The following is a 22,381-nucleotide window of genomic DNA, read 5'->3' as shown; positions in this document are numbered from 1 at the left end:
CACATAAGTTAAATACTGGCTATTTTTCATGTAGTACACAAATACTTGATAGCTTTATTTTTACACTGAAATTTAAAGTTGATTTGGACATGCACTATGCCAGTGGTTCCCAAACTTTGGCAGTTTGCAGCACCCTTAGAGTCTCCATAATTTTTTTCAAGGCACCCCTCCAAAATAATTACTGAGCAGTCCTGTTTTAGAAGTAGTTGGGTCAAAAAATTGTAATAAGTATTTAGGTCAGGACAGAAATACTTATTTAGTTGTATGCAAAAATGCCCCCTCTGCGTCCAGACACTCTGCCCCCTCTGCGTCCAGACACTCTGCCCCCTCTGCGTCCAGACACTCTGCCACCAGACACTCTGCCCCCAGACACTCTGCCCCCAGACACTCTGCCCCCAGACACTCTGCCCCCTCTGCCCCCAGACACTCTGCCCCCAGACACTCTGCCCCCAGACACTCTGCCCCCTGTGCGTCCAGACACTCTGCCCCCTCTGCGTCCAGACACTCTGCCCCCAGACACTCTGCCCCCAGACACTCTGCCCCCAGACACTCTGCCCTCTCTCACGCTGACCCCAGTCCCCTGTCACGCTGCCCCCAGTCCCTTTGCCCTCTCTCACGCTGCCCTCAGTCCCTCTGCCCGCTCTCACGCTGCCCCCAGTCCCTCTGCCCCCTCTCACGCTGTCCCCCTCCTCTGCCACGCTGTCACGATCCCTCTCACTCTGCCCCCTCTGCTGCGGGCCAGCCATAGATAAAAAAAAAGAACACCAAAACTTACTAAAATGAGCGGTCGTCGAGACCCAGCATCCTCCTCTCTCACGCAGCTTGCCACTGAGTGACAAGCTGCGTGAGAGAGGAGGATGCTGGGTCCCGGCGCCGCGCAGATTGGTACATTTCGGTGTTCTTTTTTTTATCTATGGCTGGCGTGCGGCACCCCTGTGACAGCGCTGCGGCACCCCTGGGAGCCACGGTGCACACTTTGGGAACCGCTGCCCTATGCCAACTATAAATTTTACATTTACCTCCCCCCAAGCAACATGGTTTTGTCCAAGTGCAAAGTTACTCCTTTTTTGTGCTTTGCTTTCCTTAATGACTCAGGCTCTTGGTCTCTGAGTGGTTCTAGGCAATAGGTCCCTTCCCACTGCCATCACCTACATATTACCGTGTCCGATCACAGACAGCCACCCTCTTTTCTGACTAAGCCTTGTTTAGACGCTGTCTGGATCACACAAGAAAGTGAGGAAACTACAGTGTAGATCATATTCTCCTAAATTATAAAACTGATACACTTTCACGTAAACCACAAGACTGTGATGAAGTCAGTGACACATACCCACTCAGTCATATGGCTGAGGACTTCACTATTCCGTGGGGTTCATCTCCTGCAGAGACAGTGTACAATGGTAGGAATGGTTGAAATAACTCTACCCACTACAACTCTGGCTACAACTCTGGGTAGCAGGCTACTGGCACAATCACCCTTACTGTAGTCCACCACCATAGAAAATTATACAGTATATTCCGTATGGCTTTAGGACTAATCACTGTAAAATGTTCTTTCAAAATAAAGCAAAAGGCAAATACTGTAAGAACTGTTTATAACCCATAGTAATCAGTGAAACACGCTACTTGCGTAATTCAAAGTATTGAAAACAAAATTCTGGTTCCAATGGGTTACAAAGATTTAAGAACAAGAAAAAAACAGAGGAGAAATATTCGCTTACTCATATAATAGCACAGAAATCTGTATATATGACATAATTATTATTAATGTCAATGAAAAAAATGTCTTTTCCTGTCTCAATTCCAAACTGGGGAAAGTCCCTAAATGGATCCTGTGGATGTATTAGTCATTTAGATGTCTCAACATTACTCACAGTACCATAGATCTGCCTATTTACTCCCACTTAATAGGAGAAACCTCCCACCGGCAGCAACAGATAAAAATAATTTGGAACAGGAAACCACTTTCTTGCTGAAATTGGTTCAAGTCCCAGGGATCCGTGGGAAGTTTATACTGGGTACCACATGTGTCACCTCCTGGAGAAATGTACAAACATGAGAGTTGGAAGCTAGGGAATGTTGAACAGGTCTGACAATGCCAAGACTTGGATTCTTAAGTAGTCTGACTAGAGGTAAGAAATGAGGACAGCATGCTTCCCTCTAAAACCACTGAAATAAGCCTTCAAAGTTTGATTCTAAATATAAGCTGAGGATAGTTCCCAAGCCTACAGCTTAGTCTGGATAACCTACTCCACAATACCCCTAGACCTTTGCTTCAACATCCATGTCATTAAAACCAGTGACTAAACATAGGTGGCATAGGGGATCCTGGAAAAGATTACTGTGATGGAACCGAGTTCACAATGGGACACCAGCCAGAATATTGACTAGGTCCATATGCAAAGCTCTCCTGGAACACTATGGGGTAATGGACATGGGGGGTACCGCCTTATACTTAATCATATTGTTCCCAGGGGAGTAGAGCCAGAGGAGGAAATATGTAAATTAGTTTGTACTGGGACTATAGGATGCCCAGAATGTCAGTGCTGATGGATCATTGGTTTGTGAGTGAATCCCAGTGGGTATGACCTGTGGGGGAGGAGACAACCTTGTGTTGAGCCTCTTAAATTAGGTTGGGCCTATAGTCTTGTTAAATGTCGTTCACTAACATTACATGTAAAAATTCTAATGCTGTGCTGCAACCTTAGCACAGTTCACAGGGAATAATTAGCACATTTTTCTCCAAGTCTTGGGGCAACAGAGAGTAGCTATACATCATTTCAATTCAGCATTAAAATAATATTGCCCTTAGTTATACATTTGCAGAAACTGAATTGGGAATTGAAATATTGTTTTGCTTGTGTACTTACACTATTAGTAGTGGGATATCATAACTTCTCAAGTTAAAGGCTATTCCTGACAGCCAACCAACAAAGTTCTCTAATGTGTCACTTGCACTTTCTACTATGCTGCACAGATTTGACACCGTCCAAAGGTCAATACTAGATAGAAATATTTCCATATTAAATGGAGCAAATTTCTATAAAAAAGAAATAAAAATTGACACATTATGGTAAGAGAACACGTTCAAATAAATCAATAGCAGAAAACTAAAGTAAAGCAAATTAGCTTTGATTTAAATATATTATGAATGGTTTGGTTTCTAAAAAGTATCTTAATTGTGTTATGTAGGCTATGTTCTTTCTCTAGTCACTGGATGCCATAAGTAATTAGTAGTCAATCAGGGGCGCATGCAGGATTGTCAGAGGGGGGGTTTTCCCCCTGACCAAAAGAAAACCAAAAACACGCGTAGCAGCTCCGTTTCAAGAGCGAGCACTGTACTATACAGCAGCCGCGGCGCTGTCAATAATTATGCAAATATTCAAATAATTTTAAAAGTTTTTTGGTGGAAAACAGGGGGAGAATGCAGAGAAAATCAGGACACATGGAAGCCCTACACAATTCTTGAGAAATAAGATTGTTTCCCAATTTGATCGCACTTGTGAGTCACCAATTTAGATGAGATCCAGCCATTCAGGGCTCAGAGCGATGGCTGAATCACACTGGAACTGTTAGTGCTAGATGACCACAAACAAACAGACATGTACTGTAGCTGGATTTACGAACATGCATGAAAATAATCCAGAATAGATTTTTATTTTTTGTTCCACTTTAACTGATGGACAGATACTAGCTGGTCAGCTGGTTCTTATTGTTAATACAATATTTTAGCAGACTCAGCTACCATAATGTAGAGGCAAATAATACTCATAGGTAACACATGGAAACGCTGCCTATTCACAATCCTGTTAACAAAAGGACTTTGCAGTTACAATGACTGCTTTTACTTAAATAAATAAATAATGCACATACTTTTTATGGCGCAAATTGGAGTTACACATAGTTTTCCTCCAATAAAGTTCAGTAAATTTAATTTACTATGTTTAATTATTTAGATGGGGATTTATGGAATGGTTATGTTAATTCAATCAACAGATTTGCATAGAATAAATAGGTTTATAACATAATTAAAAAATAAATAAAATAAAACTATACTTACCGTGTTAAGATAGCTAAATACTTGCATTAAATTTGTAATGACATTTGTTGGACTGCCGCCCAGTGCTTTGTACTTGAACAAAGACATAAAGAAGATAAACATTTTATGTTTTTACTGTTTTTACTGTTTATTATGTTTTTAAGTACTATCCATTAACATATGAACTGGAATATTGAAAAAATGAAAATAGAGAATAATCAAGGCTAGGCTATAAGAACTATGGTGAATTGACCAATATGACAAATTTTTCTAAAGGCTGGAAAAACATATTTACAGCCCTGTCTCTGTAGTCACACGTCACCATTCACTTACCTGTTACTGCATGAGAAATCTCTAGCACTAAATATGTATACACTAATTTCAGATTCTCATGTGGGAAAAGCACTTAGACAAGATGGAATCCATGAGTCACCCTGTCAGAAGCTGCTATGGAAACAGGACAAGCCGAACTAAAAGTATGACTCATTCTTTTGCCTAGGGGCTGGTTAATAAGAGAATTGTGTACCCAAAACATATGGTCTATGTGACCAACATAGACAATGGATGGATAGCTGAATAAAGCTTCCCCCTTCCTGAAATCACCATGTGTGATATTCCACCAACTACTGACATGCAAACTATTGGGTGGGTTTGACATTGTTCTGGTTGGAAAATCAATGAAATGTTTACAGACAGCAGACAATACAGACTAAATTGTCAATATAACTATCAGGGCTGTAATAAAATCCACTTGTTACAAGAATATCAGTCATCCATGTGCTTGAACTCATCAGTAAGGAAAGGGCAGAACAGGCCAACCTGAGGAATGGCATGGCACATTCTCTCCAGCAAGTAGTGCCATTCAGGGCTTTCATATTGTTCTGCCTCCCAGTGGTAAGGGGACAAGCTCTCCAATGACAGAAATTAATTTTAATAAAAAACATTCAGCCCACCGAAAGACCAGATCTATCCAATGTAGCCATCTGTGAAGAAGTTGGACAAAGACATGGTTGTTTGGCATTCAAAGCAAATGATCTGACCTGAAAGTATGTAGCCACCATATGAAGGCCTTGTAGGTGTTCAGAACAGTACTCAATATACGTGGTCAGGAATTAGCTAATCAATAGTATCAGTAATAGTGTTTACACCTATAAGAAATCATAGCAGAATGTGTCCAACGACTTCAGAACTTTCTGACCAAAGCTGAGAGCACAAATATTTCTACTCACCACTTCCACTGTTACAAACAGGGCTACTTTCATATATCGTCGGATCCCAAAAATCGATGCTTTAAGCTGAAAATATAAATCTTGAATCTAACAAGTCTTATAAATGTCAATCCTTATTCTATTTAACAGCTACATAAAATAGATATTAAACTACTTAATGATTAAATATTGATTTCTATCTAGCTACCCATAATATTAATTACTTGGCAATAATGTTTTTAGCTACTTAGGTTAATTTAACAATATGCTGAGGCTTGTTAATCTAATTTCCACACCCCCTTTTGATATACCCTAAAGAAATTGCTATAAACCTTGTGCATTTTATTTTTTATTAAATGAAACATTCTGAAAAAGGTTGTCTTTCGTTAATATAATTGAGCTACATCAAGCTAATGTTTAGGGTAATAACAGGAAGAAGAGAATAAAACTGAAACAAAATGCTAAATGGTGCAAATACCACAAAAACAACCCTATTCACCAGCCTGCCTGGACGTTCCCACTCGGCAGCCCATCATGTGGACTCTGGGGCTTCTCAGCAAATCGGAATAATAATTAATAATGCCCTGGTCACCTGCCAGCAGATGGTGAACAATATCTTGGCAGGATGTCAGGAATTCATTCAGGCCTACTTGGATAACATTGCCATCTAAAGTGGCACCCGGGAGGAGGACCTGAAACAGTTAATCAGGATTCTAGCCTGCATCCAGTCAGATGGACTGACAATACAACCTGATGAGTGGCAGTTAGGGATGGTGGAAGTGCAATACTTGGGGCACCAAGGTAGAGGGAGACCGAGTATGACCAGAATGCCTAAACTGGAGGTAATACTAAACTGGTCCCAACCTACAGCCAGCAGTAGGTATAAGCCTTCCCAGGGACAGCTGGATACTACCGCAAGTTTGTGTCCCGAGTACAGCACTTTTTCCAAACCATTGGCTGACGTGACTACTAAAAAGTATGTATGAAACATGGTGTAGTCACCGGAGTACCAGGAAGTCTTCTTGATCCTGGTGTTTTGTTCCAAACCCCAGTACTTGCTGCTTCTGACTTCCAGAAAATACTTTTGATCTATGGGTTATCCTAAGTAAAGTTGCAGATGAAGAGGACAAACACCCCATTGTCTATATCTCATGCAATCTACTAGACTGAGAGGCAGATTATGCCAATATTTAGAAGAAGTGCCTAGCTATTATAACCAGGATAGAGAGGGTTAAGGAATGTGGCAAAGGTCATGGTCAAAAAATGGTAATCCCACCTGGTATACTTTTTGGCCCAAGATAACAGGGATACAGCATTTCTTTATTGCATCATGCAAAGTCAAGATTCAATGTAGATTGTATATGTTGCGTTTTGTTTTATGTTACATGTGGGAAACTCCATGACAAGTGTATCTGTATCAGATAATTCTGAAGTTGGCTACAAGGATACTACTGTGAGGGAGATAAACTGATACCCTGAGAGAGTCCAGCTCCATCCCCCATGCTATCGTAACATTGCCACCAATTATATTGTTTCCCAAACTTAACCAGCAGACTCAGCAGAACTGACACAGTGGGATATCAAGATGCAACAAGATGATCTTATCTTCTCTTGCCAAGTGACCTCCAGATTAGAGTGGCCAATAGGGTGCCTACTAAGAGAAATATGAGCTCAACACTAAGATGGTCAAAGAGCGAGAAACTGAAGGGCTATAAAATCCCCAACCCCAGAGGGAATGGAATGTTGGATATTGGGATTGGTGGGGGAATAAAGTTCTGGTTGTAACAAGGAATGCTGAGTCTGGCAACTCCCCAAAACACAATCAGTAGCAGTTCATGATACAAACAGTGGTGTGAGTCCGGCAAAAACAGAGATAGTTGTCTCACTGGGCAGTAAAATGGGGCCAACAGAGCATCTATTGGTGGGGATGCTAAAGGGCATACTACACTGGCACAAATCTTGGGATTCCTCCCCTATACCCGGGTATCATCACAGTATGATTTATTGGTTCTGTATATACAGTCAATCCATACCTGAGAAGAAGGCTCAAACTGTTTGAAAAGCTTGTGCTGATAGCTGTGACTTTTTACATCTGTATCATTCTCTGAGATGGAAATGTCTGCCACATACTTGCCCTCCATTTTGGAGACCAGGTGCAGAAAACCAGATGTAAGCTGGAATGGCTCAATGATGAAACTTTCATCAGAAAATTCTATAAGCCCTCTGGAAAAATACAACAAATAGTAAGGAACCATCATCATCACCGTTTATTTGTATGGTGCCACTGATTCCGTGGTGCCTGACATAATTGACATAAATGATATACAAGAAAACCGTAATCATAATAACAGTGGTGCCGTGGTGCCTGACATAATTGACATAAATGATATACAAGAAAACCGTAATCATAATAACAGTACAATAGAGCAGAATAATAAATGCATGGATGCAATTAATATATGGAATCGCATGGCATACAAGAAAAATTCAGCACCACACATGACAAGGGACATACAGTTGAGCAGAATAACAAATACATGAATGTAATTAACAGAACAGATGTGACAAAGGACAGCATCAAACATGACAATGAACAAAAGAGTAAGACTGAAAATGGACAAACATGAGACATAAGGTAGAGAGGATCAGGCCTATGACAGCTTACATTCTAGAGGGGGGTGAAGAGACAGTAGGAGCATATAGGACATTTAGGCTTTCGGTATGGACCGAGTGTAAAACAGTAAAGTTTGGAGTATAGACCAGGTGATGAGAAATTGTGGAGAGATATGGAAAGCTATTACATTCCATGTTGTAAGGTAGTAGCTCCTTAAAACAAAGTAGCTCCCACTGTCGGGTGGGGTGTGAGCTATTAATTTAATGGAGGGTGGGGGCTATTAATTTATGGTGGGATTATAAATTTGATGTTGGGGTTTATTTAATTTAATACTAAGGTTATAGTGGTGCCTATTAATTTAAAGCGAGTGATGGGAATATTAATATAATGCTGGGGCAATTAATTGATCATGGAGCTGTGTTTGGGGAGAAGGGGATTCATTTCTTAAATGTTAATAATTATTTCAACTCTGGGTTGTTTCAAAGGAAATGGTTTTTTTTTAATGAAATTTGAATACTATAAATTTTGGGATTTAAGTCTATTTATGGCTGCAGGGAGGGAGGTCTAATTATTAAACATGGGTGTTAGAAGGAGGGTGGCTTAGAATGTTCACTCATTGTAAGGCATTCTTTATTTCTGTCCTTTTTCCAAACAGGGCCTCAACATTCCAGGATCTAGACAAGCAGTTACTGTGCTTAAGACACGGGCAGGAGCAGGCAGTGAAAGCTGAAAGAACAGGTAGGAGAGCAGGACAGTCTGCTAACTGTACTGGTTCTGGTGGGGCAGTCATGATTTTGGGCAAATTTTCAGCTCAGTTAAGACTGTATCCGAACTGCAGGGACAGTCGGGAGATATGTCCATCTTCACACTGCTCTGCTCGTGAAAGGGGGAGCTGTGTGCACCTAACAGTGGTACATTACCATTCTAGTTGAAGGGTTGCAAAGGGGTTGGAGAGCAGCCTAGTACAGTCTAAAATGATAGCCACGTTCCTTGCATGCTGGTCATGCCCACTGTGGCAGCGTGGCTTGGAAAACCCCCTCTAGAAATCCTGCTTTCACCCTGGGTGACAATTGTGCCAAAAATTACCTATATATTGTGATAGTATTACAGTTTTAGGAGCAAAGAAATCACCACTTATATCACCTATTATTGAAAGCTATATAAGCACCCAGATTAAGAGTAAGATTGTTTTGACTCATATTCCTAGGAATGCCTAACGGCACTGGTTGACATAAGCTATTGTTCACAGAGACCCTTTTGAAATGTTCTTTTTTTTTTACTTTGCTTCCATGAGGCCAATTTGAAGTTGGCATACCCAGTGCTCTACGGAGATAAATAGATACCTTAAATAAAGCCATAACATATGTGAGAGCCACTGGAAAGGGGATCTGAACCATGATTATTAAATGCACATGTAATAAGTAATTTTCTGGTACAATGATCCATAAAAGGCACAGCTAAGCAAGATCACAGTAGCACAAGACTCACAGACAGATAAGTACCAGTTCACATTTGCTAAATTCCATGAGGTAAGTAACAGCCTGATTACCGGCAATGTGGGACCCCTAGGTTTAAGTGTTTAAACACTTAACCCCACATTGCCGTTTTAAATTTGTATTGACAGACGTCGCGATGACGTCACGCTGCAGTGCCAGTCAGTTCTTCTATTGGAATGGCTTGCTATCATTATATTGCTTTCTTCGGTGATCTCCAGCGTCGTGTTGAAGGTAAGTCTGATTATTTTCAATTCGGTTTTTCATTATTACGTCTTTTTTATTTAGGGATTGGCCATGTCGGACTTCTTGTAATAGTTAAACCGTACCCTACCTGCTCAGAAAGCATGACTGTGTCACATGCATCATGACTGAGCCATCTGCACTGACAGATTGGAACTGGTTAGCTGTGAAATTCTACGAAAAGAAACGGAAATGTTCTCTGCATTGAGCTGCAAAATATTGTGGTATGATATGAATAATGGATAATAATAGTCTACACATAATTATTCTTTTGATCAGCTATGTTTCCCATAAGGAATATAGGCTGAACTTTGATTGAACCTAAGTATTTTTTTTGTACCAAAATATCCCTCTGTCCAAGAGCATTTATTTGGGAAACATTAAACTATTATTATCATATATATCCTGGCTAGGCTATAATTATGACAGTAACTGTATCTGCTTTGAACAAAGGTAATCTTCAACCCAACCAGAGTGCATGCAAACAAATACACATACATATTCAAAATTACAACACTTCTTCATTTTAATTAAATCAACTTGAATATTTTCAAAAGGTCTCCAATGTAAGGATTTTGCCAGAGTGATGTCTTTTCTGAGACAGTAAAAAAAATAAAAAAAAAAAGGTTAGATTTGCAATTGCATCTACTGCGTCTTTGCTTTGCTTCTTTGTGTGGAACAGCAACAGTGAGTGGTGAGCCAATCACAAGAGGTGCTGAGGATTCCACAACAATTGCAGCAGCAGCCCTAAGACAAGGAGGGGAACCTCAGCCTACTCAATCAATGGATGTATTGTAATATTCAATAGGGAGGTGTTTGTCTCCATGCAACCGTGTAAGTACCTGTACAGCAACACCCGCCTTTTCATGATATTAAAGAGTGAAAAGTTTGCTGAACTGTAGTCTGGAAGATCCAAAGCAGAAAGTGCCTGTTTGATGTGACAGTTTCTTCTGCTTTTGTGTCCTCCCAGGGGAGATGTTCTGAGATGCTCATATGAGTCAAAGCCTAAGGGGTAACCTAGGATCCACTGGCAGAAGTTGCCAGTTATACCCAAAAAAATGTTTTATCTGGAAGACAGTGGTAGGCCTTGGAACCTTGATAAGGGCTCCTATTCTTTCTGTAGGTAGGGAGCTTTCCCCTTTTGAAATTTCATCTCCAAAATAGTGCACTTTCGCAAACATAGCTGAAGTGTTTTCATATAGACCTTGTGTCCCTCTGAGCAAGACAAGAAAGGAGATGCAAGCTTCCAAAGATGGCGACACAAACATCAAATCATCTACATACTGGAAAAGGACAGAACCTGCTAGGAATATTATGCCATCTAGACGGATGGCTTTCCATACATTACAAATGTGTGCATCTGAAATTTCTGAATTTTTATGTACAAGTTGAAGTAGCAGCTTCTTTGCTGGTTATAGCAGTATGCTGGTGGATTTTTTTCTGCGTTTGTTCCTTTCAGGATAACCCCACATTTTTAAGCACCTGCTATGAACCTATAAATTGATTGAGCAACTTCCACTTGTGTTTAGTCCAAATTACCAAAAAATAATAATTTCAGAAAAATCTGCTAAAAACAAACCAATCACTTGCAATGCACAATAGTCACTAAATGAGTATGACCAGCAGTAAACGGAACCTTAGCCTCTCCACCAGCCAATCACAATCTGCCAGCATGGGAAATTACTAGTGACTGGATAGGGAAGTCCAGGCTACTGTCAATCATAATCATTTAGTGACAGTCATATGTCGTGAGTGGGTGGGTCATTTTTATGGGGATTTTCACGTGATTTTTTTTCCACATTTGAACTACAACGAAGCAACAAAGTAAAAAAATGTATTTGTATTTTATATTTCGATATATTGATAAAGCTTTAAAAGATGGTTTGAGGTGTCTTTTATCCAGTTGCATTTATTTCAAAACTGTGTGTTTTATTTATTTTTACTCTTTCGGCCTAATGGGCCTTAGGAAGTGGCAAAGTTGGTTTGTTAATTACCCCATACGGTACAGCTCAGAAAGAACAGGAATAGCCCTGATGCTTTTTAGCGTGAGGTGGGTAGCCTCTGGGAGGGTGGGCACTAATTTATACAGTGCCCCTCTCCACTAAGATAGTAGCCCTACGCTGATCAGCCTGGGACTGTTGTCCGTTAGACTGGTATTCACTATGGGACTAGTGTTCACCTGTAGTTTAAAAAAAAGAGAAGGAGTATACCAGCGCTCTGCAAATGTAATAAATAAGCTGCCAAACTAAGGGGAAGCGGAGTGGAGATCCCTAATCCTCTCCAGATAAACCATATATTACAACAAAAAGTTCCCCGGCACTAACTGAAAGAACTGAAGACCAATTTAACATGAAAAATGTATTGATAATAAAATACTCCCACAATGAAGAGAGCAAAACACAAAATACATAAAAGATACAATGATAATATGTATTGCATAAAAGGTCTGTAGACAAAAGTAAAAAAAATATATATAATTGCAAAAACCAAATGAACAAAAAAATGTTAGTCCAAAAAAATGTATCAGAGAAAAACATATGCATGCATATAATAACTAAAAATAGCAAATGAATAGATCCTAGGAGCAGAAAAAATTACATGCATGTGCCCAGGAACCCGGAAAAAGTTGCTGAAGTAGAAGAGTCAGTGACTGGGAGCGCAGCCGGCTGGCGTCTCTGTGGACTTGAGAAGTGAACAACACAAGGATGTTACTTGTTTACCGGAGCCTGTGGGCGCTTTCTATGTGCAAGGTACCTCCTTTATTATTCCACCAAGTAAGTTTATAACCACGGAATTCAGGACTGCCTTTGGTTGTTTTTAGACTACTCTCTCTCTTGGGGCCTTTATTTTGGTGAAGTGAGGATCAAGTGTATGATACCGACTACAATCATCTGGAGAAAACTGGAATATGTAATTTTTTCTGCTCCTAGGATCTATTCATTTGCTATTTTTAGTTATTATAGGCATGTTTTTTTGTTTTTTGCTCTCTTCATTGTGGGAGTATTTTATTATCAATAAATTTTTCATGTTAAATTTGGTCCTCAGTTCTTTCAGTTAGCTCCGGGGAACTTTTTGTTGTAATATATGGTTCACCTGTAATTTACCTATTATAATGCAAACCAACCCATGTTGTCAAGCACTGATGCTAATTAAGGCTTTGGGAAGTGGGTCATTTTAAAATTATTTATTTATATTATTACACAGGGCACTAACTCCCCCCAGACTTCCTATGGGTCATTGTAATTGAATATAAAAGCGTGATGCACATAGGAGATTTCAAGGGGACTGTCACGGATCCAAGATTGATAGCGAGGAACTGTATAAACTGCAGCATATCAAATGGATGACAGCACGGAAAATATCGATCTCTGTCTCGCGAAACATAGGGGTCCTTGATGGATCATGAGAATTGTTAAAATAGGACATATCTGTAAAAATCTTAAAAATCTTACATTACAAAAATGTTTTGACTTATTTTTTTAATTCGATTTGCAAACAAAATATTGCCTTAAAACAACATAACTCCACCAAATTTGACTTTAAATGGAGGGAAAAAAGATTAAATTCTTGGGGGTCTACATTACTCAATCCTATGAGTCCTTTTTTGCCAAGAATTTTCTCTAGGATCAGATCGGACTTGTATGCTTGGAAAACGCTAATAATTTTATGGCTGGGCAGGATCATTGCAGTGAAAACTATTTTCCTCCCCAAACTTCTTTACCTATACCAAACACCCCTGGTTAGGGTCCCTAATTCAGATTTAAAAAACAACTAGAAAAACATCTAAAAGTTTCTCTGGAACAATAAAAATCCCAGAACCTGACTCTACAGTCTTAAAAAAAAAACACAAGACATGGCGGCAGAGGCTTTCTAGACATAAAAACGTATTATTGGGCAGCCCACTTGAGCCCTCTTTGCCCCTCCTGCTGCTCTGTCCTTGCTTGCTATTAAGTCCAAACTCCTCAAACTTACATCCCTCTCCAACCCCTGGGGACTCCCAAAACCAGCGAGAGCACATCTTTCTAAACTCCATCCCACACTCCAATTCACTAACAAAATTTGGGACAGATGTAAAGCCATGCTTACTTTACAAGCTCCATACTCTCCCCTGATTTCATTATGGCACAACACTAACTGTCCCCTAGGTCTGTCACATTCATATTCCTAAACATGGATCTGAGCTGGAATATGTTTTATCCAGCTGACCTTTGATGATCTTCAAGATAAAATTCCCAAGATTTACTATAGATGGTACTATACTACTGACAAACTAGTCAGTAGTAGTGACTAGTGACCTGTTGGAGGGAATGGGGCCAGACTGGAACCTTTCTCCATATTTGGTGGACATGTCCAAAGATTTCACCCTTTACAGATAAGGTCCAAGACTTCATAGCTTCTCTCCTCCCATGTCAGGTTCTTCCATATATCTTACCCTCTCAAAGAATCTGACAAACACTCAGCTAAACGAGACTCCCATATTCTTGCTACAGAAAAATGCCTTTAGCTACATTTTGGAAGTGTTGAGACGCACCCCACCTTTCTTCCCTCATTTCCTATGTTTGGGTTATTGCATGCATGGAGATCATAACATCTCCAAGAAAAGTATAACACCTTTAATCAGGGTTGGCCCCTTGGTTATTTTACCAAAGCCAATCTACACAGTTATCTTCCCCACCTTAAGTCATCCATCCCCCCCTTAGAACCTGCCCGATACCCATGTACACTTATACCAAAAACTCAGTCCCAGTTAATCTGGTGCCTCCCTGTCTCTTGGTATTTGTTTTTTTACTTTGAAAATAGTATAAAGTTTATATAGCCCGGTGGTCTCAAGAAATATTAGACCCCTGTCCTCACCCTACCACTCCTTCCGTTCTACCTATATTTAATCTTATTTATCTTATATATATATATATATATCTATATATATATATATATATATATATACATATATATATATAATATAAACGTTGGATTCTGTTTGTACAACCACAACTTTTTTTCCTATACCTGTTTGTCATGGATGGTATCTGATTATTGTGTCACAACTATATGCGTACCTGCTTTGTTGGCGCAACTCAGAGGAAGGTGCGGAATCTAACGTGCCCCTGGTATTCACCAGGGACCCCCGCAAGGAAGTATGGACTCCGCTGCAGGGACACGCAGGTCGCGGTCCTCCCACGAGTCAACAGCGAGATACAAGAGGTGTCAGACAGGCCGGGTCGGTAACGTTCTGGTGGAATGAAGTACACAAGGATATCCAGAAGAATGGTGAGACAAGCCGGGTCGATAGCGTTCAAGTAGCACAGTACAAGGGAGAATCCAAATAGAGGTGGTCAAAAACGGTCCAGGTCAAAAGGTCACAAGCAGCACGGGGATAGTCAGGAACAATGCAGAAGACTGGAATACACACTAACACGCTGGAGACAGGAAGACCTGATACTCTGGCACTGGTACGAGGGCTAGAGGAAGTTTAAATACAGGAGTGCTCCAATCAACATCAGCGCTGCAGCGCTGTCATATTCAGCGCCAGGAATCCACTATAGCGTCCCGTTGCCTAGCAACTGGGCGCGCTGTCTTGCAGAGGTCGGGCAGCCGAGAATCCGGAAGTTATCCGTCTGGTTGCTAAGCAACCAGACGCACTGGGCGGAAGGACAGGCGGCCGTGCGGGACGGCGCCTGACATAATGTTAAAAACTCATAAATAAAGAATAATACAGTTTAAACCATTTCCCAACTTTTTAAAATTATGGCCACCCTCACTGATCATGTTAATCTGCAAGCAACTACCTCATTAGGAGAGCAGAGCTGACACCAAACAACAGAAACATTCTACATGGTTGCTTTTCATTGTCTGGTGGCAGCACATTGACAGTAACACTCAATCACTGGAGTAATAGTACCGGAGTCCAAAGCATGTTCTCAGCATAACAGACGATCCATCGGAATCCAGGATTTTTCCAATATAGTAGCAATCGCTCTAAAACAAAACAAAGTGTACAATTCAAGGTCTTAAAACATTTAATTACAAAACATTGCAACAACATTAGTAAAACTTGAATGGTGTGAAAAAAAATTTGAATAACTTGTGTTGTGTTGCAATGCCCAAATGTTAACGGGATACTAGAAATTAATTAAAAATAAGCCTGTGCTTGGTATACACCATATTTTATATGGTACTAGCTGCATGGCAATATAAATTCCCATATATGTTTATAAAACAAAAAGACAGCTGTTGTCAATGCTTAACCTTAACACTGCATATATTTGTGTATCTAGCAAAATGAAAACATGAGGTATTAGTTCATATTTTGATCAAAACATTTAAGCCTGCAACCCAGTGTCAAGGGCACCTTATTATAGCCAGGTCCTACACTGACCTATTGCTAGATATACTATTTAAATTATATATACCTTCACCATCAGCCCTGACAGTAATATTCACTTTCTGGTGAATGGACCAATAGTACTATAATTTTATGACAGAAAAAAAATAATTGAAAAAGATATGTAAATAATTTTTTGTAAATAATTTTATCTGTTAACTCGTGAGATTGCATTAACAGAAAAGGCATCACAGTAGTACTTTAATTGATAAAAGCATGACAAAGTCTTCTTACTTAACTCTGGTTGTAACCCCCTTAATATATAAAGCAAAGCAAATTCCCTTTTCCCATCCTTGGAGGAGCGCAGGTGAAGCATATATACAATTTTGTTTTAGTTTATTAATTTATCTTTCCAGTATACAAACAAAAAGCAAAATAGAAATGACTACATGAAGGACACACCAAGCTCCGTATGGATTTTGATAGCGCTGTTTCCATTTCATCATCAATGTATACTTGAAAATCCATCGGCAAAAAGAACCTACAAAGACATGCGCGATAATCAGTTTACTGGGCTTGATGAGAGTGCAAATGGGCTTTAATTGACTAGTTTTTAATGCAAACTAGAAAACACTAATTTTTTTTGCCAGGGGTAATGGAATTGTAAAAAACAATCTAGTTCTGTTTGCTATTACATAGTAATGTTTTGCTATAACCTAGCAGCCAGTGCATGTTGGGTGACATTTTCCTCTGGACATACAACAGTGGTATTATTGTTTTATGAAGCCACACACCTACTGTTGCTGAAATGCACCAGTTTTTATGGAGAAGAAAAATGATTTTCAGGTCAAAACTGTGGCATCAGCAAGGTGCAACAGTGTGAACTGTCTGACGGGGGGAGTTCATACTTGCCAACCTTATGTTGGCTGGGTCCAGGAGATCCTGGAGGGCAGGAGGAGTGTATGAGCGGAGGGGGTGGGGCTTCACTATTCGCGTCATTTTGGCCCCACCCCCAGTGACGTAATGCCTGTTTTGTGTCTTTTTACAGTGTAAAAAGACCCCAAACAAGTATAACGTCTCTGGGGGTGGGGCCAAAATGGCGTAATTCGCGAAGCCCCACCCCCTCCGCTCATACATTCCAGCTCAAATTTTATTAACTTCCCTTTACAAGGCAGCGCCGCTTTAAATTTAAGCGCTGAAGACGCTGAACTCGCCGGAGATGAAGAATCCGGATGTTCATACATTTACCCCCAGGTTTCAGATGTATGATGGAGCAATGTTGTTAAGGGCTTTATAGGTTATGGTGAATTATTTGCATTTGATTCTGATAGATATTTTAGTCCATTATAGGGATTTGCAAGGTGGTGTATTGCATATGGAGCAGTGACAGAGGAATATCAGTCTTATCGCAGCATTTGTAACCGAAAGGGGATTCATCATAGAAAATGACTTTACCCCAGTCCTCAGCAGTCCAATCCCTGTACCTTTTGCAAAATATCAGTCTGTCCCTGATGTTTTTCCTGGAGAGAAGTGGCTTCTTTGCTGTCCTTCTTGACACCAGGCCATCCTCCAAAAGTCTTCGCCTCACTGTGCGTGCAGATGCACTCACACTGCTGCCATTCCTGAGCAAGCTCTGCACTGGTGGTGCCCCAATTCTGCAGCTGAATCAACTTTAGGAGACGTTCCTGACGCTTGCTGGATGTTCTTGGGCGCCCTGAAGCCTTCTTCACAACTATTGTACCTCTCTCCTTGAAGTTCTTGATGATCCGATAAATGGTTGATTTAGGTGCAATCTTACTCTTGCCTGTTAAGCCATTTTTGTGCAAAGCAATGATGACTGCATTTGTTTCCTTGCAGGTAACCATGGTTAACAGAGGAAGAACAATGATTTTGAGCACCAACCTCCTTTTAAATCTTCCACTCTGTTTTTCTAACTCAATCAGCATGACAAAGTGATCTCCAGCCTTGTCCTCGTCAACACTGTCATCTGTGTTAACGAGAGAATCAGTGACCTGATGTCAGCTGGTCCTTTTGTGGCAGGGCAGAAATGTAGTGGAAATGTTGTATTTGGGATAAAGTCCATTGTCATGGCAAAGAGGGACTTAAAAATTAATTGCAATGCATCTGATTACTCTTCATGACATTCTGGAGTATATGCAAATTGCCATCATAAAACTGAGGCAGCAGACTTTGTGAAAAATAATATTTGTGTCATTCTCAAAACTTTTGGCCATGACTGTATGTTCTGAGAGAAGACAGTAAAATATAAAATAATGGACATAACATTTACGGAACTTTTGAAATTAAACAAATGCCAAAATAAGACATGGTCACCCAGCCAGGTGATATTTCACACTCGTCTTCCACATCTTAAAAACACTGTTAATTTTCCTATTACACAACAAAGTAGGTTAAAAACAGTCACTTACTGTTTCATCAAGAACATGGTAAGAGGCTTCTTTGCAATTGTGATGGAATAAAGCAGGGGCTCCTGTCAATTCAAAGCCATATGTATTTCAGTTAAAGTCTTTCTATAGGCAGTGAGTGCTGCCTGATTACATAAATAACTAGATATCTATTTAGAACAAGTTTAGTTCACATAACATCTTGTGATATTGGACAAACATTGTTTATTTCTCATTCAAACAAAATAAATAGGTTAAACTTTCAAAGGAAATAAAAATTTGTTTATAATGCACAGTTATTCAATTATTTTGATGTTTATGTTATGTCTGTGACTTTTTTATAGACTTTGTTTATAAAAAAAAGATTTGTTCAGACATTACATTTTAAAAGACAACTTTGCTCCCAAATCCTATAATTTTCATTGCAATCTTGTAAACTGATCTGGTTGATACGCATTACTGAAATTCATAGGAAATTTGTTCTAAATGTTTCACTCACCTAGACAAGGAAAACATTATATTATATGTCAGCATTTTATGTTCATTCGATGGACAAAAATGGGGAAGACACTATAAAATAGGAGTTCAAACTTACTTCTGGAACACTAGGAGATATCTGTTTTGGCTCTATGATTTCATAGGAAGGCACAATATATGAATCTGCACCTATTACCAGGTTAAGAAGAGTAAAATTAATGGAATTAATTGTAGAATCATTCCACATTTAAATTACCGGAATAAAGTACTTTATAGCGTGGACATGTCATAACAGTATTTGTACCACCGCTGTCCATGGTAAATAGCCTTCCCCATACTTTGCTTGGGGAAGCTTTCGCCCCATTAAAAAATAAACCTCTAAATCACAAACAGAGATGCAATAGGTAGCCAAATACAGACTTATTTAGGCAAATATAATTTAACGAAATATGCAGACAAATTATGTATATGCTTAGAAGATATATAACCTTTTTAATGCAGAAATGCCCTTTAGGTCAATGTATGTTACACACCTGCTGAAGAAACTGTTTGTTTATTTTTGTAGTCATAATCGTCCTCTAGGTCCTCAGTCCAGGACTGAGAATCAATTCTTTCTATGTCCAGGTCACCCAAAAACTGTTGGAGTGGTAAGTCTTGAGATCTTACCCACTGTAAAAAAAAATCACCAACATATGTAAGAACATACTAAACTCATGACTAATACCAGATTCAAAGCCTACGTTTGGCTGAATTAAGCTGTGTGAATATTTTTTGTGTTTTGTGTAATAAAAGTAGATGCTGGTTCTGACAACAGATGTGTGAAGAGCCATCTATATTATCTTGCTTAAAGAGTAGGGCTCCTGTAATTTTGGAATGACAAATCCAGATCTCTATGTGACCTGAAGTTTGGTTAGGCCATAAACACTCACCTCATATTTCCTTCAAGGTCCTAAATGAGGCGGCACTTATAGGAACCTATTTCAATGTGTCCTGTTACCTTGGGTTCAACAGAAGTTTAAATGATGGGAAATAGGTACTGTGAGTTAAAGATTTTTGGTGGAAGTAATGGACTTTCCTAGGGACACATATGAGCCCTATTAAAGAGCATCTGTTTCCTACACAAAGTTGAGGCAGCCTTTTTGTGGGCTGCACCAATATTTATAGAAGTAAATCCAATCAATTCACAATGAACTAATGAGATCACTAAAGCACTTTAAAACTAATTTTCCAGGATCAGCTGCTGTGACCAGGTGATCCAGGTATGAGGCACAAGTGGCTGGTTAGATTCTGTGATCAGGTGATCCATGTAGGACACACAGGTGGAGGTTAGATATTGTGACCAGGTGATCCAGGTATGACACACGGGTGCCTGCTCACAGTGACAGATACACTGACAGGACACAAAGACATGTATGTGTTTTCTGGCATCTGTAACGATTCATTGCGCACACTCATTGATATCAGTGAACCCATCACTTACACAACTTAATCACAGAAAAAAGAAAAATGGCCGCCTTATGCTAGAGTTTAACACTAACTTTGAAGTTTAGTAAGGACACCCCATCACTTCACTAGACTATATATATATATATATATATATATATATATATATATATATATATATATATATATATATCTGACACACAGGTATGCAGTTATTATAAATGCCAGACAGAAATATATATAATAAAAAATAGAGAAAGAGGACTTACTGTCACACCCATCAGGCACACTGCTAAAACCAGCTGAGCTGACATATCTGCCACTGAGTCCACCCAGGAGACAGGAGAAAGTTGAGCACCTACAAGTGTATGTTCATGACATCACAAATCACATGACTGAACTCTAGGGGGCGGAGCTACTGGAGATGTGTCAGCTGCAAAGAAGAACCTCTGGATGGAAGCAGATCAGAATTTACTCTGGGATTAAAGCTAAACTACCACCTACTGTAGACTCTTACTAACAACCTTTAAATGACTACTTTTTGGGGGGAGGTAGTTCTTCATTTGTAAAATACCATTGCTTCTTTACAAACTGTCTCTCTTTTTGGGATCTATTTATTAAGCTGTGATGAGCCAAAAATCCAGAGAAAACAGCCTTTTTCCTAGGAGAATGGCCATCGTAGTTCTTCTTTCAATTTATCAAGGGGTTAAAGTAGGAGAAATTTGAGATTTTTCCTGCCTTAACCTATTTTAAATTGTATACTGCAGTCCCTATAGACTTCTATGGGGACTACGATTTGACCCAATTTAACAAGCGGCGAAAAGCTTTTCTTTTTGTTCCAGCCTTAAAAAACTAATGCCATCTGACATTAGTTTATTGTTCCAATGTAGTCCATAGCCGTCCATTGCTGTTGGAGAAGCCTCTCTTGATTCATCTCTGGGTCCCATCGCTATGCATTTGCGTGACTTTAGTCGCACATGCGCAGCCACCACACAGGGTCACTTCCTCCTGAAGTCCAAGGAGTTTTGAGCTAGTTATGGAGGGGTAGGAGTTCACCACACCAATAGTGAATTGCTCCTCATTGTATGAGTTAGTCAGGGCAAGGACTCACCCAGGGGGGGACTACCATTGGTGTGGCAGGTTCCACGCATGGAGATAATGGGTCCCGCTGCATGGCAGATGCAGAGGGTTGGGGGCCCTGGTTCCCTCCTCCCTGCATCGGGGCCCATAGCTCGCTAGTTCCGACTCTGGACTCAATATGTTGTTGAAAAGGCAGTATAGTGAGCTGGTCTATATCACTCACCTGATTAATATTATTATTCGCTACACAGTTCCTTCAAACTTACATTTATTCTCTTTCTATATTCTGAAACCTTCTGACCCCTGACTTGATCCCTTAGCTCCACTCACTACTTTTTCCTATTGCTATATGGATGCAACAGTATGCAATAAGTGGCAGGTAACCTCATGTATCAAACTCCTATTTACCTACAGATTGTAAGCTTGCTAGTAATGTCTTTACTGCTTTGTCTGTCTGTTAATACCCAGCCTGCATTGCTAACAGCTGATAGGAAGGATCCGTGTGTTATGTGTCATGTTTGCATGTGGTAGAGAAATGTTGCTCGTTACCGGTGTAGATGCACAAAATGTTTGTGCTATATAAATAAAGAGTAATAATAGTAAAATTACAGAAAACGTGTATTCTACTGTATATGTAAACAAAACTGCTGTTAAGAATAAATAGGTAACTATGAGAGTAATTACAAATTGACATGGAAATATGTGTACATTATAGAGTCATGACTTCGCAAACTGGGTTCAGTATTATTATTGCTATTATTATTATCGTAGATTTGTAAGGTGCCACAGTACTCGATAGCGCCGTACAGTAAGAAAAGGGGACATACATAAAATAATGACATACAAGGTACACAAAATAAATGCAGACATGAAAACAAAGGGTATGAAGACCCTGCTTGTTAGAGAGCTTACATTGTTGGTGGAAGAGGGCACAGCTGAAACAAGAGGAGCAAATGTGGCTCAGAGTGGAGATTTGGACAGTTGTGAAGATGCATTAGTGTGAGTAGTATCGGTAGCGGTAAGGTACACTCTAATAAAGAGATGGGTTTGCAGGGAG

The 22,381-nt window shown here is 39.8% G+C and overlaps 1 protein-coding gene across 4 annotated transcripts in view; it reads right to left on the bottom strand.

Moving 5' to 3' along the window:
* LOC142151629 (disintegrin and metalloproteinase domain-containing protein 9-like) overlaps positions 1 to 20,613 on the bottom strand; it is a 51,160-nt gene extending 30,547 nt beyond the window's left edge. For 2 of the 4 annotated variants that reach the window (XM_075207466.1, XM_075207470.1), the window contains exons 1-10: positions 20,514 to 20,613; positions 19,335 to 19,470; positions 18,920 to 18,990; positions 18,349 to 18,410; positions 16,382 to 16,460; positions 15,497 to 15,573; positions 7,281 to 7,470; positions 5,269 to 5,334; positions 4,061 to 4,132; positions 2,871 to 3,040 (exon numbers count right to left, since the gene is read on the bottom strand). In XM_075207466.1, the coding sequence (XP_075063567.1) occupies positions 2,871 to 3,040; positions 4,061 to 4,132; positions 5,269 to 5,334; positions 7,281 to 7,470; positions 15,497 to 15,573; positions 16,382 to 16,460; positions 18,349 to 18,410; positions 18,920 to 18,990; positions 19,335 to 19,470; positions 20,514 to 20,558 (968 nt within the window). In that variant the 5' untranslated portion in view covers positions 20,559 to 20,613. Of the gene's footprint in view, positions 1 to 2,870; positions 3,041 to 4,060; positions 4,133 to 5,268; positions 5,335 to 7,280; positions 7,471 to 15,496; positions 15,574 to 16,381; positions 16,461 to 18,348; positions 18,411 to 18,919; positions 18,991 to 19,334; positions 19,471 to 20,513 lie in introns of those variants that run through there. The other 2 variants (XM_075207467.1, XM_075207468.1) reach the window with 2 other exon arrangements.
* Between the last annotated feature and the right edge of the window lie 1,768 nt (positions 20,614 to 22,381).

The sequence above is a fragment of the Mixophyes fleayi genome, chromosome 4, assembly GCF_038048845.1.
Source record: "Mixophyes fleayi isolate aMixFle1 chromosome 4, aMixFle1.hap1, whole genome shotgun sequence".
Taxonomy (NCBI): Eukaryota; Metazoa; Chordata; class Amphibia; order Anura; family Limnodynastidae; genus Mixophyes; species Mixophyes fleayi.
The sequence above is the reverse complement of the archived record's forward strand: the minus strand, read 5'-3'. Positions and strand labels throughout refer to the sequence as shown.